The sequence below is a fragment of the Podarcis vaucheri genome, assembly GCF_965113315.1.
Source record: "Podarcis vaucheri genome assembly, chromosome: 10".
Taxonomy (NCBI): Eukaryota; Metazoa; Chordata; class Lepidosauria; order Squamata; family Lacertidae; genus Podarcis; species Podarcis vaucheri.
Window position 1 is genome coordinate 72400537 of NC_138748.1, and position 15468 is coordinate 72416004.

Genomic DNA, 15468 nt, shown 5'->3' on the forward strand with positions numbered 1-15468 from the left:
GACGAACGAAAGGTTTTTCAGGCCACATTTCAGGAAACTATGAGTAATAATAATAATAATAATAATAATAATAATAATAATAATATATTTTTAACCTGCCCATCTGTCTGGGTTTCCCGAGCCACTCTGGGCGGTTTCCAACAAAAGATTAAAAATACATTAAAACATCAGTCATTAAAACTTCCCTAAACAGGGAACGTTATTCATACACTCGTGTTTGTACAACATAAAACTCGTTTGAAGCACACTATTGTTCCACTACAAGCAAAATGTTTCTTTATTTCTGGGTCATGTTTGCCCTTAAACAAAAGACAATTGTGTCCTTTTGTGCTCCCTCCTATCTATGCAAATGCAAACCCACTAGACTCTCACTAAACCCTCAAGAGGATATAAATGACTCAGAATGGTTTGTTTTTGTCTCAGGAGAAGCATGAGTTGCCACACCAGCAGATACATCATCCATTCATCCAGGTGGACAGGTGAGTAGCCAATCTGGTCCCTTTGTCCAGGGTTCAACAGCAGCCAAATCCCTGGAGAAGAATCCTACTGCCCTGTGCAAGTGAATTCTCTCGACCTGGGTAAGACTTTTGGGGACACCTCAATGCCCTAAGATCAGTGGTTTTCAACCAGTGTGCCATGGCACCCTGGGGTGCCTTGAAGGATGGTCGGGTTTCCCGGGCAACACTGGGCTCTGTCTATCTGTCCTTCTCTTCCTCCTCGGATGCCCTCTCGCGTCTCTGCCTCCCAAAGGCTTGCACAGCTGTTTGTTGCAGCAGCCCTGGCTACAAGATCCACAGGCTAATGGTGCCTCTGGGGCTGGCCAGGGGGTGCTGGGAGCCAGGAGCTGAGGTGGCCTCAGCGTAAGCAAGCAAGTGGGTGAGGGAGCCCAACCAGCCAGTCCACCAGCCCTTGCTGTTGTGAATGGATAGACAAGTCCCAGGTCCCTGTGGGGCAGTGTGAGGAGGCCCCTCTCCTTGGGGCAGGTGGGGCAGCTCAGAGACCAGGGATGGCAGCAGCAGCAGCAGCTACCCAGAGGACTCCCAAGGAGAGGAGAGGAGATAAGAAGCTGAGGGATCACTCCACAAAGGAGGGTGGGCCCTCAGGTTGGATCTGGCAATTGTCATCACAGATGGGGGGTATTCCAAAAGTTGGGCACCGATCGCCTCTCTCAGCCCCATCTCCTCTTTCTCCTTGACGCGGGACACGGGTGGTGCTGTGGTCTAAACCACGGAGCCTCTTGGGCTTGCCAATCAGAAGGTGGCGGTTCTCAAATCCCCACGATGGAGTGAGCTCCCGTTGCTCTGCCCCAGCTCCTGCCAACCTAGCAGTTTGAAAGCACACGAGTGCAAGTAGATAAATAGGTACCATTGTGGTGGGAAGGTAAATGACGTTTCCATGCGCTCTGGTTTCCGCCATGGTGTCCCATAGCGCCAGAAGCAGTTTAGTTTGCAGGGCAGCAGTTGAAGAAGGAGCAAAAAGGGTTTTCTTGTGTGTGTGTGTTTCTTTGTGGCTGATTAGCTGTTTTCCCTGTGTAAAGGTCAGAGGGGGCGCGCAGTTAGATCCATCTTTTAGATTTAGGGGAGCTAGTCTCAAACGTTTGTTGGGGGAGATCTAGGTGTTTTTTTGTGTGGGGGAAGTTATTTGTCCTGTCTTCAAGCTTTTTATGATGGAGGACCTCTGTAGCCAACCCCAACAACACGATCTCAAGATGGAAGGGGAGGGAACAGCTGCAGTCGCCTGCGATTCCTGCGCAATGTTTGCCATCTTGCCAAAGGTTGCAGGCAGCTTTACCTGCAGCAATTGCATGTTGATTGCCCTCTTAAAAGACAAAGTCCAGCAACTGGAGGAACGTGTAGCTACGCTCCAAAGAATTAGAGAGCTGGAGCTCTTCTTGGAAGCAACAGAGCACACCGTCTCCACCAAGGAGGAGACAGGGGACTCCCCTGAGAAGGAGTCTAGTTCACCAACACAGGAGCCAGATATATGGAGAAATGTGACTCAAAGAAGTAGGAGGCCCAGGGTTCACTCTGATTGCTTAGAAATACACAATCGCTTTGAGGTCCTCTCCCCTAGCATGGAAGACGAAGAGCAGACTCCATTTGAGGATCTCTCCCTCATTACAGTCGATCAGGTATATGAAGACGAGCAGCAAAGTCAGTCCTCAGGGAATGTGCAGGCGACCTTGGAACGGACAGCTCACGGAAGAACCCCGACCAAACCCAAGAGGAGGCGTGTAGTGGTGATAGGGGATTCCCTACTGAGGGGAACAGAAGCAGTGATCTGTGGGCCTGACAAGATGTCTCGGGAAGTGTGCTGTCTCCCCGGGGCTAAGATCCAAGATGTAACTGAACGACTGCAAGGAATCATAAAACCCACTGACAAATACCCCTTCCTCTTGGTTCATGTGGGAACCAATGACACTGCAAGCAATAGCCTCCAGAAGATCAAAAGAGACTACGAGGCTCTCGGCAGGAAATTGAAGCAACTAAATGCACAAATTGTCATCTCATCTGTCCTCCCAGTTGAACGACGTGGCCCAGGGAGAGAGGGGAAAATAGTGGAAGTGAACAGCTGGCTTCGCAAATGGTGTAAACAGGAACGGTTTGGATTCTTAGATCACGGACTGCAGTTTCTTGAAGATGGACTTCTGGCAAGTGATGGGCTGCACCTCACAACGGTTGGGAAAAATGTTTTTGCCAAAAATCTCAGAAACCTCATCAGGAGGGCTTTAAACTGACTAATGTGGGGGAGGGAGACAGTGCTCCTGAAGGTAGGAGTCTATCAATTAATGAAGATGATCATCCAAATGTCATAGACCAAATGGAGCAAACAGCACGCGGACCTAGTGGTGGGAGGAAAAAATCCTTAAATAAGAGACACGGGGGAATGATTAATGGACTTCAATGTCTGTACACTAATGCGCAAAGCATGGGAAATAAACAAGATGAGCTTGAGCTCTTGGTACAGCAAACTAAATATGACATAATAGGCATCACTGAAACCTGGTGGGATAAGTCCCACGATTGGAATGTAATAATGGGGGGATACAATCTATTTCAGAGAAACAGACCAGACAAGAAAGGAGGAGGAGTGGCGTTATATGTCAGGGATGTGTATACCTGTGAAGAGATCCAAGATTTAGATCCTCAAAGCCAAAGTGAGAGCATTTGGGTCAAAATTAAGGGAGAGAAGAATAACAAAGACCTCATTGTGGGAGTTTACTATAGATCCCCAAGCCAAACGGAGGACATAGATGATGCCTTCCTGGAACAGATGGCCAAGCATGCAAAAGGAAGGGAGATAGTAGTAATGGGGGACTTCAATTACCCGGATATTTGTTGGACGTCAAACTCAGCCAAGAGCATAAGGTCAAACAGATTCCTCACTGGCCTTGCAGACAACTTCATTGTCCAGAAAGTGGGAGAAGCAACAAGAGGAACAGCCATTTTAGATCTGGTCCTAACCAATGTTGATGACCTGGTTAGTGGGGTAGAAGTGGAAGGATCATTAGGCGCGAGTGATCATGCTCTTCTGAAGTTTACTATACAGCGGAAAGGAGAGGCCAAGCATACTAGGACTCAATTTCTTGACTTTAAGAAAGCCGACTTCATAAAACTTAGGGAAGTGCTGGGTGAGATCCCATGGACAACAATACTAAAAGGAAAGGGAGTTCATGATGGCTGGGAGTTTGTTAAGAGGGAGATACTAAAAGCACAACGTCAGGCAATACCAATGAGACGGAAACATGGAAGGTGCCTAAAGAAGCCAGGGTGGCTATCTAAAGAACTTTTAACTGAATTAAGATTAAAAAAGGATGTGTACAAAAAATGGAAAAGGGGGGAAATCACCAAAGAGGAATTCAAACAAATAGCCAGCACGTGTAGACACAAAGTCAGAAAAGCTAAAGCACAGAATGAACTCAGGCTTGCTAGAGAGGTTAAAAGCAACAAAAAAGGCTTTTATGGGTATGTTCGTAGCAAAAGGAAGAACAAAGAAACAATGGGGTCACTCAGAGGAGAAGATGGTGAAATGCAAACAGGGGACACAGAAAGGGCTGAACTCCTCAATGCCTTCTTTGCCTCAGTCTTCTCCGATAAAGAAAACAATGCCCGACCTGAAGAATTTGGAGCAAATGATTCAGCAAAGGAAACACAGCCCAGAATAACTAAGGAGATAGTACAAGAATATTTGGCTAGCTTAGATGTATTCAAGTCTCCAGGGCCAGATGAACTGCATCCAAGAGTATTAAAAGAACTGGCAGATGTGATCTCAGAACCACTGGCAGTCATCTTTGAGAATTCCTGGAGAACAGGCGAAGTCCCGGCAGACTGGAGGAGGGCAAATGTTGTCCCTATTTTCAAAAAGGGGAAAAGAGAGGACCCAAATAATTACCGCCCAGTCAGTCTGACATCAATAGCAGGGAAGATTCTGGAGCAGATCATTAAGCAAACAGTCTGTGAGCACCTAGAAAGGAATGCTGTGATCACCAATAGTCAGCATGGATTTCTGAAAAATAAGTCATGTCAGACTAACCTGATCTCATTTTTTGACAGAATTACAAGCCTGGTAGATGAAGGGAATGCAGTGGATGTAGTCTACCTTGATTTCAGCAAGGCATTTGACAAGGTGCCCCATGATATTATTGTAAAGAAGCTGGTAAAATGCGGTCTTGACTATGCTACCACTCAGTGGATTTGTAACTGGCTGACTGACCGAACCCAAAGGGTGCTCATCAATGGTTCCTCTTCATCCTGGAGAAGAGTGACTAGTGGGGTGCCACAGGGTTCTGTCTTGGGCCCGGTCTTATTCAACATCTTTATCAACGACTTGGATGATGGACTCAAGGGCATCCTGATCAAATTTGCAGATGACACCAAACTGGGAGGGGTGGCTAACACCCCAGAGGACAGGATCACACTTCAAAACGACCTTGACAGATTAGAGAACTGGGCAAAAATAAACAAGATGAATTTTAACAGGGAGAAATGTAAAGTATTGCACTTGGGCAAAAAAAATGAGAGGCACAAATACAAGATGGGTGACACCTGGCTTGAGAGCAGTACATGTGAAAAGGATCTAGGAGTCTTGGTTGACCACAAACTTGACATGAGCCAACAGTGTGACGCGGCAGCTAAAAAAGCCAATGCAATTCTGGGCTGCATCAATAGGAGTATAGCATCTAGATCAAGGGAAGTAATAGTGCCACTGTATTCTGCTCTGGTCAGACCACACCTGGAGTACTGTGTCCAGTTCTGGGCACCACAGTTCAAGAAGGACACTGACAAACTGGAACGTGTCCAGACGAGGGCAACCAAAATGGTCAAAGGCCTGGAAACGATGCCTTATGAGGAACGGCTAAGGGAGCTGGGCATGTTTAGCCTGGAGAAGAGGAGGTTAAGGGGTGATATGATAGCCATGTTCAAATATATAAAAGGATGTCACATGGAGGAGGGAGAAAGGTTGTTTTCTGCTGCTCCGGAGAAGCGGACACGGAGCAATGGATCCAAACTACAAGAAAGAAGATTCCACCTAAACATTAGGAAGAACTTCCTGACAGTGAGAGCTGTTCGACAGTGGAATTTGCTGCCAAGGAGTGTGGTGGAGTCTCCTACTTTGCAGGTCTTTAAGCAGAGGCTTGACAACCATATGTCAGGAGTGCTCTGATGGTGTTTCCTGCTTGGCAGGGGGTTGGACTCGATGGCCCTTGTGGTCTCTTCCAACTCTATGATTCTATGATTCTATGATTCTATGATTCTATGATTCTAGTCCTGCTGGCCACATGACCTGGAAAGCTGTCTGTGGACAAACTGTGATAGCCTGGGAATCTGATTCAGAGGCTGAACCGGAGGAATCCCAGCCTGCACAGGAGTCCCTGCCTCCAGGGCCGGCTGAGCTGGGGTAGGGCCTTGAATATGAAGCGCCTGCACCTGTGCCGGATCCTCAGGAGCAGACACCAGATGAATTCACTCTGGCCCCGGAGGTGATTGAGGACCCATTGCCTACAGGTGCGCCTCTCCCAGCCCTGTCAGGGGAAGGTGAGCCTCCCCTTGGGTCCAGTGACCCTCCAGCCTCTCCTGAGCTGCAGAGGCTCAGGGCAGAGAGGCGAAGGGAACTGGTTTCTCTCAGGAGGAGTGCTCGCCTTAAGGCCAGGAGAGGCGGTTCACCTGTGGGCCGGGACTGCCCCTGGCCTCAGAGAAGATAAAGGCCAGTCAGCCCGGTCCCAGGTTGTGGGTGCAACGACGTTGGGAACCTGTTTCTGCCAGCACCCAGACCTGTCTTTCCAGAGTTCCCGATCATGCCCAGGTTTTTGCTTTAAATGCAGCTTCCCCCTTGGTGGACAGTCTCCAGACCCTCGGCCCAGGACCGGACTTTGACCACGCCTCACGGTAAACCCCCCCCCCCTGGGACCAGCACACAAACGCTGGCTCCCTCAGCCTGAAAGCGAGATGAGAGCAGCAACCCCATAGTCGCCTTTGTCTGGACTTAACTGTCCAGGGGTCCTTTACCTTTACCCTTTTTCTCCCCACAGAAAAGGCAGGAAAACTAAAGATGGGGCGTTTGGCTTTCTTTGGTCTCAGCTTCCTAATTGCTGCTCCTTTTTTGAGAGGTGAGTTCCTTCCTTCCAGACAGAGCTAAGAGGAACCTTGGGCTCCTTGAGGAAAAGGTGGGATAGAAACGCAACAAACAAACAAACAAGCATTTCTGCTCCTGCCCACCTAGCAGTTTGAAAGCACATCAAAGTGCAAGTAGATAAATAGGTACCACTCCGGTGGGAAGGTAAACGGCCTTTCCGTGTGCTGCTCTGGTTCGCCAGAAGCGGCTTAGTCATGCTGGCCACATGACCCGGAAGCTGTCTGCGGATGAACGCCGGCTCCCTCGGCCTACAGAGCGAGATGAGCGTGCAACCCCAGAGTCGTCCACAACTGGACCTAACAGTCAGGGCTACCTTTACCTTTATAGGCATCCTTACATCAGCCTGATGATTCTGGGAAAGTCCAAGAAGGAGGATTTTGCCATCTCCCAAATGATTCACGAGATCATTCCAGAAAATCTCGTGCTGTTGAACTGTCTCTGCACAGCCACCACCAATTATGTGCTTCCACAGAAAGAAATCTGTGGGCACAGGCATCTGCAGGGATTTCCCTCTCAAAACATGGAGAGGGGGGAGCAGGCCAGTTTCTCACACAAAAAACGAGAAGAATGGCGCCTGAAACTTTTGCCTCATATCTGAGGTGGCCCCATCCCCTCCAAGGATAATTTCTTTTGAAAGGGCAAGTTTCTAGCATTCCTAAAACCTTGCTCTCTCTTCAAACATCCATGTCCTTGGATGAAATTATTAAACTGGAAGAAATTCTCTGTTCTTCTATCCCCACAAGATCACAGGATTCTTCGCTGGTTTCCCTGCACCACTTTCCCGTTTCCTCCACCTGCTTCTGTGCAAACCTGGGTGTCATTCCACGGACACCCCTCCCTCCCGTATTACGCCAACATTGCAACCCTCAAGAACTGATTCCTTATGTTTCGCTTCTATCTGTGGGGTCCTTTGATGATTCTGGTGATTCCCCATGTGGTCCTCGAGGTTCAGTCGACCTTCACTGGCTGACTGGGTATTTGGTGTGGCAAATCCTGCCCTGTGGAACTCCCTGACGTTAGAGGCTTGTCAGGAACTACCCCTGCCTTCGTCTGAAAACTGTGCTGCTTTGGCAGGCATTCCCAGTGTGAATTTCTCCTCCATCTCTCTCCCTCTCTCATTTTTTTTATTGGTTTTCCAAATTATTACAGACCAGACCAAATTACTTTAATTTAATACAATTTCTTAGAAGAAAATAGGTTTCCTGCTCCTGTTGCAACCATATGTCCATCACTTCCTCATGTAGCCACTTCATCTCTTCTTTGTTGTTGTTCAGTTATTTAGTCGTGTCCGACTCTTCACAACCCCCTGGACCAGAGCACGCCAGGCACTCCTGTCTTCCACTGCCTCCCGTAGTTTAGTCAAACTCATGTTGGTCTCTTCAAGAACACTGTCCCACCATCTCGTCCTCTGTCGTCCCCTTCTCCTTGTGCCCTCCATCTTTCCCAACATCAGGGTCTTTTCCAGGGAGTCTTCTCTTCTCATGAGGTGGCCAAAGTCTTGGAGCCTCAGCTTCAGGATCTGTCCTTCTAGTGAGCACTCAGGGCTGAATTCCTTCAGAATGGATAGGGTTGATTGTCTTGCAGTCCAAGACATCTCTTCTTTAATAACCATTTAATCCTTCTCTTGATGTTAGACCATTCTTGCAGCTGACCATAATTCTTTCCTTACATACAGCACCTCTGTTATTTCTCATAAATATAAAACCCATTTCACCTGTGTAGTCCTTCATAGATGTTGTTCTCAGACCTTGTGTGCTGAGCCATTTAATTGCTATCTTACTTTGTTCAGTTCACCACAGTGTTTACAAGGTCAATTCACGTTCCATTCCCTCAGCTGTTTCTCATTTATTTTTTTTTATAAAATTTTTATTGGGTTTTCACATTTTATATAGACAAAAACAAAAACACAAAAAACAAATAAACACATAAACAAAGAAAAAAAAAGAAAACAACAACAAACATATATACTTTCCCGAAGATATTATTTCCTAACCCTGGTCATTGACTTCCCCCTACCCCCTCCCTTGCATCCCCATTTCCAAATTTATGTCAGCAAATTGGCATTTCCCTGTCCTAATATTAATCCTTTTATAAAAGCAAACAAAATTAATTTTTTCTAAGTTGGACCTCAATTCCCTTCCATCGATTTCCCATTTTGTCTTGAATAATGATCTTTTTAACCAAATCACATAGTCATGAGTGTTGTTAGAACTTAATTTTTCCCTCCCTCCCATCCCCGGTTTGCGTCCCTTCCCAAAGCATGTCCAAAATAACAGTTCTTAGCCCGGGTTCCTCACGTCCGAGGCCCTCCAGTCTCTTTCAGTCCCTCTCCGCCGGTCTTGTTGGTAACCCTTTATGCCAGTCGTCACATCTCGAAAGAGTTCTTTCACCATCAATCCAAAGTCTCTTCCCATATTTGCAAACAGCTGCTGAAGAGTTTCCACAAGGCATAAATCTTGAAGGTAATCAAAGTCAGAGTCTATGTGGAGGCCCCAATTATATTTCTTTATTTTAAATTCCTTAATTTCATAGACTCCCAGGGCCTCCACTTTCGTCTTCTGCATCTTTCGTGGATTTATAGTAGATTTACTCCAATAATCTCCTTGTTTGTATTCCACAGGCGTCAGCTTCTGCTCAGTATTTTCCCACATCACTTCTTCTCTTTCTTGTTTTGTCTTCTCCTCTGCTTTTATTATCATTTCTGGTTCAGCTGTGGATTCTTTCTCATTGAGGTCCTCTTTACATTCAGCAGGACTACTTGTTTCAGAAGTCAAGGTCATCAATTGTTCACTCATAGCCGTAGTCTGCTCTTGTAAGATTCCAACCAAATAAAACATCCTTTCGATTTCTCCCAGTATCTTTCCATCCACAGCCATTGTAATTCCACAGAATTCCCTCTAGAGGGAATCTGGTTACTTAGTATTCTTTTCCCCAACAGTCCTCTGTCTTGTTATTGTTTCTTTATTTCCAACAATTTTAGATCAATTGTAACTCTTTTTAATCCAGAGGTAACTTAGGTAGCAATTTTCCACTATTAACAGTCCGTTTGACAGCTTTGACAGCTGTCAAACTCTGCACTTCTTAAACCAGCTCCAAAGCAGGACGCTCCCGGGCCCGGGAGGGGGGGTTGTTTACAACAGAACATAAAACATCCAACACTCCTCTCTCCTGCTCAAAATTTCCAAATCTTGGAAGTTACTGTCTTTTTTAAAACTCACCCTTTACAGGGTAGGCACTCCAGCTTAGTTCTTTTTTCGTTGCTCTAGATCGTCTGCAAGGTAGGGGGTGCGGACTTCCTTTTAGCACATCCCCCGATCGTCTCAAATTCAATGGATAAATTTCTTAAAAGCCAAGTCCAAATTACTCACGGGTTGTTTTTTCAGCCGAATTTCAAGGAAGGAAGTCAGCGCTCTCCGGTCATGGCTCGCGGCTTCGCTCAGCAGAGGTAGCGATGGACTCTCAGTGCCGCGCCACCCCCCGTATCCCCTCCGCAGCCTTTAAAAAGGCTCTTCGCGAATCAGGGGGGGCGCTTAAGGCACCCGCCGAGTCTTCAGTCCGCAGGCATTCCGCGCCTGCGGTTTTAAGGGTCCCCGTGTCGCCGGCACGGCAAAGACCCGTCCCCTGCTGAGCCGATTCCCTCCGGAGCTCGGAGGGAATCCGCCATTCCCAGATCGCGTCAACCCCGGAAGTCAGCTGTTTCTCATTTTTAACCAACTGCTATCTGCAGATGTTTCCTTTATGTTTTTAGTTACATTTTATGTATATTTATGGACTGATTTCGTTCCGCTTTGTGTGTCGTGAGCTGCCTAGATACAGATGAGAAAGTGAGGATTGCAAATATCTAAAGAGATAAATGAAAATCAACCCCAGGTCAGGTTCTGACTGGGCTTTTCCTTTGACTCCCTGAGCAGGTGCTGAGGCTGCCTGCTGCCACATGGAGTGGTTGCCATACGGTTCCTATTGCTACAAACTCTTCAGCGATAAAGTGAGCTGGGCTGAGGCAGAGGTAAGTGTGGCCTCTTGGCTTTGGTCAAGGGCTGATGGATTGATTGATCAGTTTACTTATATGCCAGTTTTGCACAACAAGCCCATAATGTCCTGCAGCAAACCTTAAAAACATCCAAACGCAGAGCACTATAAATACAAATATCTTCTTCATAATAATATCTTTATTGTCGATGTACAGTGGTGCCCCGCAAGACGAATGCCTCGCAAGATGGAAAACCCACTAGACGAAAGGGTTTTCCGTTTTTGAGTTGCTTCGCAGGACGAATTTCCCTATGGGCTTGCTTCGCAAGACGAAAATGTCTTGCGAGTCTTGAGATTTTTTTCCGCTCCTCCCCTTTTTGTAAGCCGCTAATAGCCTTTTAGCAGCTAAGCCGCTAAGCCGCTAAGCCTTTAATAGCCACTAAACCGCTAATAGCGCTAATCCGCTAAGCCGCTAATAGGGTTGCTTCGTAGGACGAAAAAACCGCTAGACGAAAACACTCGCGGAACGGATTAATTTCGTCTTGCGAGGCACCACTGTACAACCTGTGTACACTAAAATTAACTGAGCCCCACCACACAAACACTCAATCTCATGGCACTCTGTGTGCTTGTCGCACAACACACCAACCCTAAAAGTCAGTTGCAGTATATTATTATTTTCTTTTCAGCAGCCTAACAGCCCACGGATAGAAACAGTTTTTTAATAATAATAATAATAATAATAATAATAATATTTATTAAAAGTTTAAGAATTAAAGAAAGAAGTAAAAAAGAAGAAGAAAAAATAAACAATACAAATCAATACATTACAGTACATATAAAAAAGCAAAAGACACAATACATCAAAACAAAAGCAAAAACAATTAAAAACACATCCAAAATTTCCATATTTGTATCTTTCATTAACTTGTTTCATCGACCTCCTCACACCTCCCTTTTTGTGTTCTAGTTATTAATTATTTCAGCAAATCCTTTCCATCTTTCACTGTTTTCTGTCATTTAATTATCTTAATTTATTTTAACCTTATCTTACCATTAAAATCCTAAAACTTATTTGTACTTAACTCCTTATAACATTTCTACTAAAGCCATATAATTTCATTCCAACATTTTTCTAACACTCATTAATTTTGCAACAATTGTCATTTAACGTTGTTCTTTTGTAAGACCCTGAGGAAATGGAGTCTCTGTTGGGCCTTCCTAACCACCTGAGTTATTGCTATTATTGGCGGGTCGGGGGGGGACGGGTCACGTGACGTCAGTGCCCCAGTTAGGTATACACACAATTTTAGACAAAGGGCAGGGAAACAAGCTCTGCCGCCAGCATTCAGGGCTTACTCTGAGTTTTGGGGTGGCACGAAAGAGCCCAAGATCCTTTTTCGCACCTGGAAACTCTTTGGGCTTCCATGCATGTTCCCTCATCCCTGCCCTTTACGGAATCCTCCCTGATTTCCTGCTCTTTGGGTAAAAATGACGTTTCTCTTGCCCTCTCTCAGATTGCCTGCCAAGATTACTTCCTTGGCGGCCACCTGGCCTCCATCCACAGCGCGGAACAATCTGCTGAGCTGGCCAAGTACATCATTAAATACCGCAAAGATGGAAGTGGTTTCTGGATTGGACTGCGTGACCCCCTGAAGGTGGGTTTGCTGGCTTATTTTAGCTTCTAAGGTGCTTTTGGACTCCAATGCAGGTTGGGGGGGGGGGCTTGTAGAAAGATGCTGAACTTAATAAGAGGGCAGGGTGCCCCCACCCCCAGAATGTCGGTATTTTTCACTCCATAAGATGCACGTGACCATAAGATGCACCTAGTTTTTAGAGGGGGAATGCAAGAAAAATATGTTCTTTAAAGGGAGCACTGAGCATAGTCTGTATGCTTCGCAGGCTCTGCTCAGCGCTCCCTTTCACGAGCCGTGTGGAGCATGTGTGTGGCACTTGCAGGCGTTTCCCTGAGGAGGGAGAAGGGCAGCCTGTCACTGATGGGTTGCCCTTCTCCCTCCTCAGAGAAAAGCCCCCAAGAGCCCCACACACGCTCTGCGCGCTCCTTAAAGGGAGTGTGGCTCTTGCTGGCTTTTGCGGGAGGTGGTGGAAGGGAGAGAGTGCGACTAAGCCAGAAGCTAGAACAGTGAAAGGGAACGCTGCGCAGCGTTCCCTCTCACTGTTCTGGCTTCTGGGATAGCTGTGCAGCCTCTTCAGGGCAGCGGGATGAAGGCTCCCCCTATCCTGAAGAGGCTGCCCCCGGCTAAGCCAGAAGCTAGAACAGCGAGAGGGAGCGCTGCGCAGCGATCCCTCTCATTGTTCTGGCTTCTAGGATAGCTGCGCAGCCTGCATTCGCTCCATAAGACGCAAACACATTTCCCCTTACTTTTTAGGAATGAAAAAGTGTGTCTTATAGAGTGAAAAGTATTGTATTTGGAAATTCATTGGGATTCTTCATTGTTGTGAACCATTTTCATATCTATTTATTAGTAGCAGAATAATTTAACTTTTAAAAATACAATGCACTGCGGTCACACTGGCCGAGTGGTTACTATTTAATTTATTGCAAGAGAACAAGAAGGACACACGTTTAGAGAAGATTGGAAAACGATGATTGAATATATGGGAAATAATTGTGTACAACTGAAAACGCTGGCAGCATTAAGATAAATTCAACAAGGTAAACAAGTTTTGATGGATGCAGTAATGGAATACTGAATGGTACAGTTTCTGTAAAATATGCAGGGGTTTATGATTTGCAGAATGAACCGTGGAAAGAGAAGAAGGGAAGCCATTGACGTCTTAAGGATGTAAAAATTAGTATTTTAAATTGTAAAACAGAAAATTTAATTATATATATGTATATGTAAAAAAGAGTGTGAGCAGCTGCTGCAAGGAGACTCCAGGTCTCCCATCTGCCTAACGAGAGCCTCGTCTGGGCATCTTTGCTCTCTTCCCTGACAACCAAACTGCTTTTCTGTCCACACAGAACCGGCAGTGGCAGTGGACGGATCGGTCTTCAAACAGCTACAAGAACTGGAATGCTGGAGAACCCAACAACCTCAAGAACAACGAGAACTGCGTCGAGCTTTGGGCTGACACAGGTGAGCCCAGAGGGAGAGCTTCCTGCTCTGGCACCCAGAGCAGCGCACATGCGGGGATGTGGCTTGTGCACGTCTCAGGGGGCGTGGTGCTCGTGGGGGGGGGCGTGGTGAGTGGCATGTATTCCAGGGGCAGCGAGTGATGTCACACCCCCCCTCCCCAGAATGACACCCGGGGCGAACCTCACCCCCACACACCCCTTCCTCCACCAGTGGGTGAGCCCAGGTGATGTGGGCATGTTGGTGAGAGCAGGGGGAGGGCAATGAACTGAGCAGCCCAGTTGTGGGACCTCCTAGGAATGGAGGGTGTGCTTGCAGAAGGAGAGATTTCTTTGAATCTTATTAACCATCAGGGTAAAGGTATGCCTGACCATTAGGCACAGTCGTGGACAACTCTGGAGTTGTGCACTCATCTCGCACTATAGGCTGATTGGAGCCGGCGTTTTTCTGCAGACAGCTTCTGGGTCCTGTGACCAGCATGACTAAGCTGCTTCTGGCAAACCAGAGCAGAGCACAGAAATGGCGTTTACCTTCACACTGGACTTGGAAGCAGCAGCAGCAGCAAAAACTGGCCACGTTTTTGCTTGAGTTCTCCGATATCCCTAGCAATATCTCAGTGACATCCATTACAATATTAAACCTTGGAAAATCTCAGAGTGGAGCATGAGACACAGCTTCTCTTTTGCTTTCCAGGATACATGAAGTGGAACGATGAGAACTGCAAATCTGCTCGTTCGTACCTCTGTCAGTACAAACTCTAGGATGGAGTCCCCGTTTCTCATCACCTGAGAAGGCAGGGTCAGGAAGACATACCCTTCAGATAAAGGAAAGGGGATATTCCTGCAAGGACCCCATCTCTACATCCTTTTATGATCTCTCCTTGTTGATTGGTGGTTGCTTTGCTTGCTTACGTCTCCTGGTTGTTGATCAGAAAAATGTAATGTCCAATAAACTTCATCTTTATCTCTTTGTTCATTGAATAAGATTTTACTTACTGCTTTCTCTGTATTTCAAAGGAGTTGTGTAAGACTTAATCCTCCATGACTTCTAACGTACATTCCTCTTATGTATATTTACGTAAAATGTAAAATGCTCATTAAAAATACTGAAGGCAAGCCAATTTATCAAATTTATCAAAATAGAAGCAAAACTTGCATAATATATGAAAATGTGTGTTAAAATGACATGTGTGGGTTAGGTTGCCAAATCAAAAGAAGTCTTCAGCCCGGTGAGCAAATGTCGAAAGCCCACGTGGGTCCACAATAACCCCCCCCCCTTTGAAGGCAGAGGCATTAGCATGCACTCAGATAACAGTTAAGCACTTAAGTACCCTTAAGTGGGTGGCGCTGTGGGTTAAACCTCAGAGCCTAGGACTTGCTGATCAGAAGGTCATAGAATCATAGAATCATAGAATCATAGAGTTGGAAGAGACCACAAGGGCCATCGAGTCCAACCCCCTGCCAAGCAGGAAACGCCATCAGAGCACTCCTGACATATGGTTGTCAAGCCTCTGCTTAAAGACCTCCAAAAAAGGAGACTCCACCACACTCCTTGGCAGCAAATTCCACTGTCGAAATGTTTAGGTGGAATCTTCTTGCTTGTAGTTTGGATCCATTGCTCCGTGTCCGCTTCTCTGGAGCAGCAGAAAACAACCTTTCTCCCTCCTCTATGTGACATCCTTTTATATATTTGAACATGGCTATCATATCAACCCTTAACCTCCTCTTCTCCAGGCTAAACATGCCCAGCACCCTTAGCCGTTCCTCAT

At 46.4% G+C, this 15468-nt stretch overlaps 1 protein-coding gene across 2 annotated transcripts; it reads left to right on the forward strand.

The window, feature by feature from the left end:
• The first annotated feature begins 347 nt into the window (after positions 1-347).
• LOC309541441 (C-type lectin lectoxin-Thr1-like) lies at positions 348-14683 on the forward strand. Of its 2 annotated transcripts, none has more exons than XM_082239314.1 (6): positions 348-479; positions 6530-6607; positions 10545-10639; positions 12120-12260; positions 13589-13703; positions 14394-14683. In XM_082239314.1, exons 1-6 carry the CDS (start codon positions 404-406, stop codon positions 14459-14461), a joined length of 573 nt encoding a protein of 190 aa, XP_082095440.1. In that variant the 5' UTR covers positions 348-403; the 3' UTR covers positions 14462-14683. The 2 variants fall into 2 exon arrangements, with proteins under 2 accessions (XP_082095440.1, XP_082095441.1); XM_082239315.1 differs by lacking the exon at positions 348-479 and adding an exon at positions 6332-6386.
• The last annotated feature ends 785 nt before the right edge of the window (positions 14684-15468 follow it).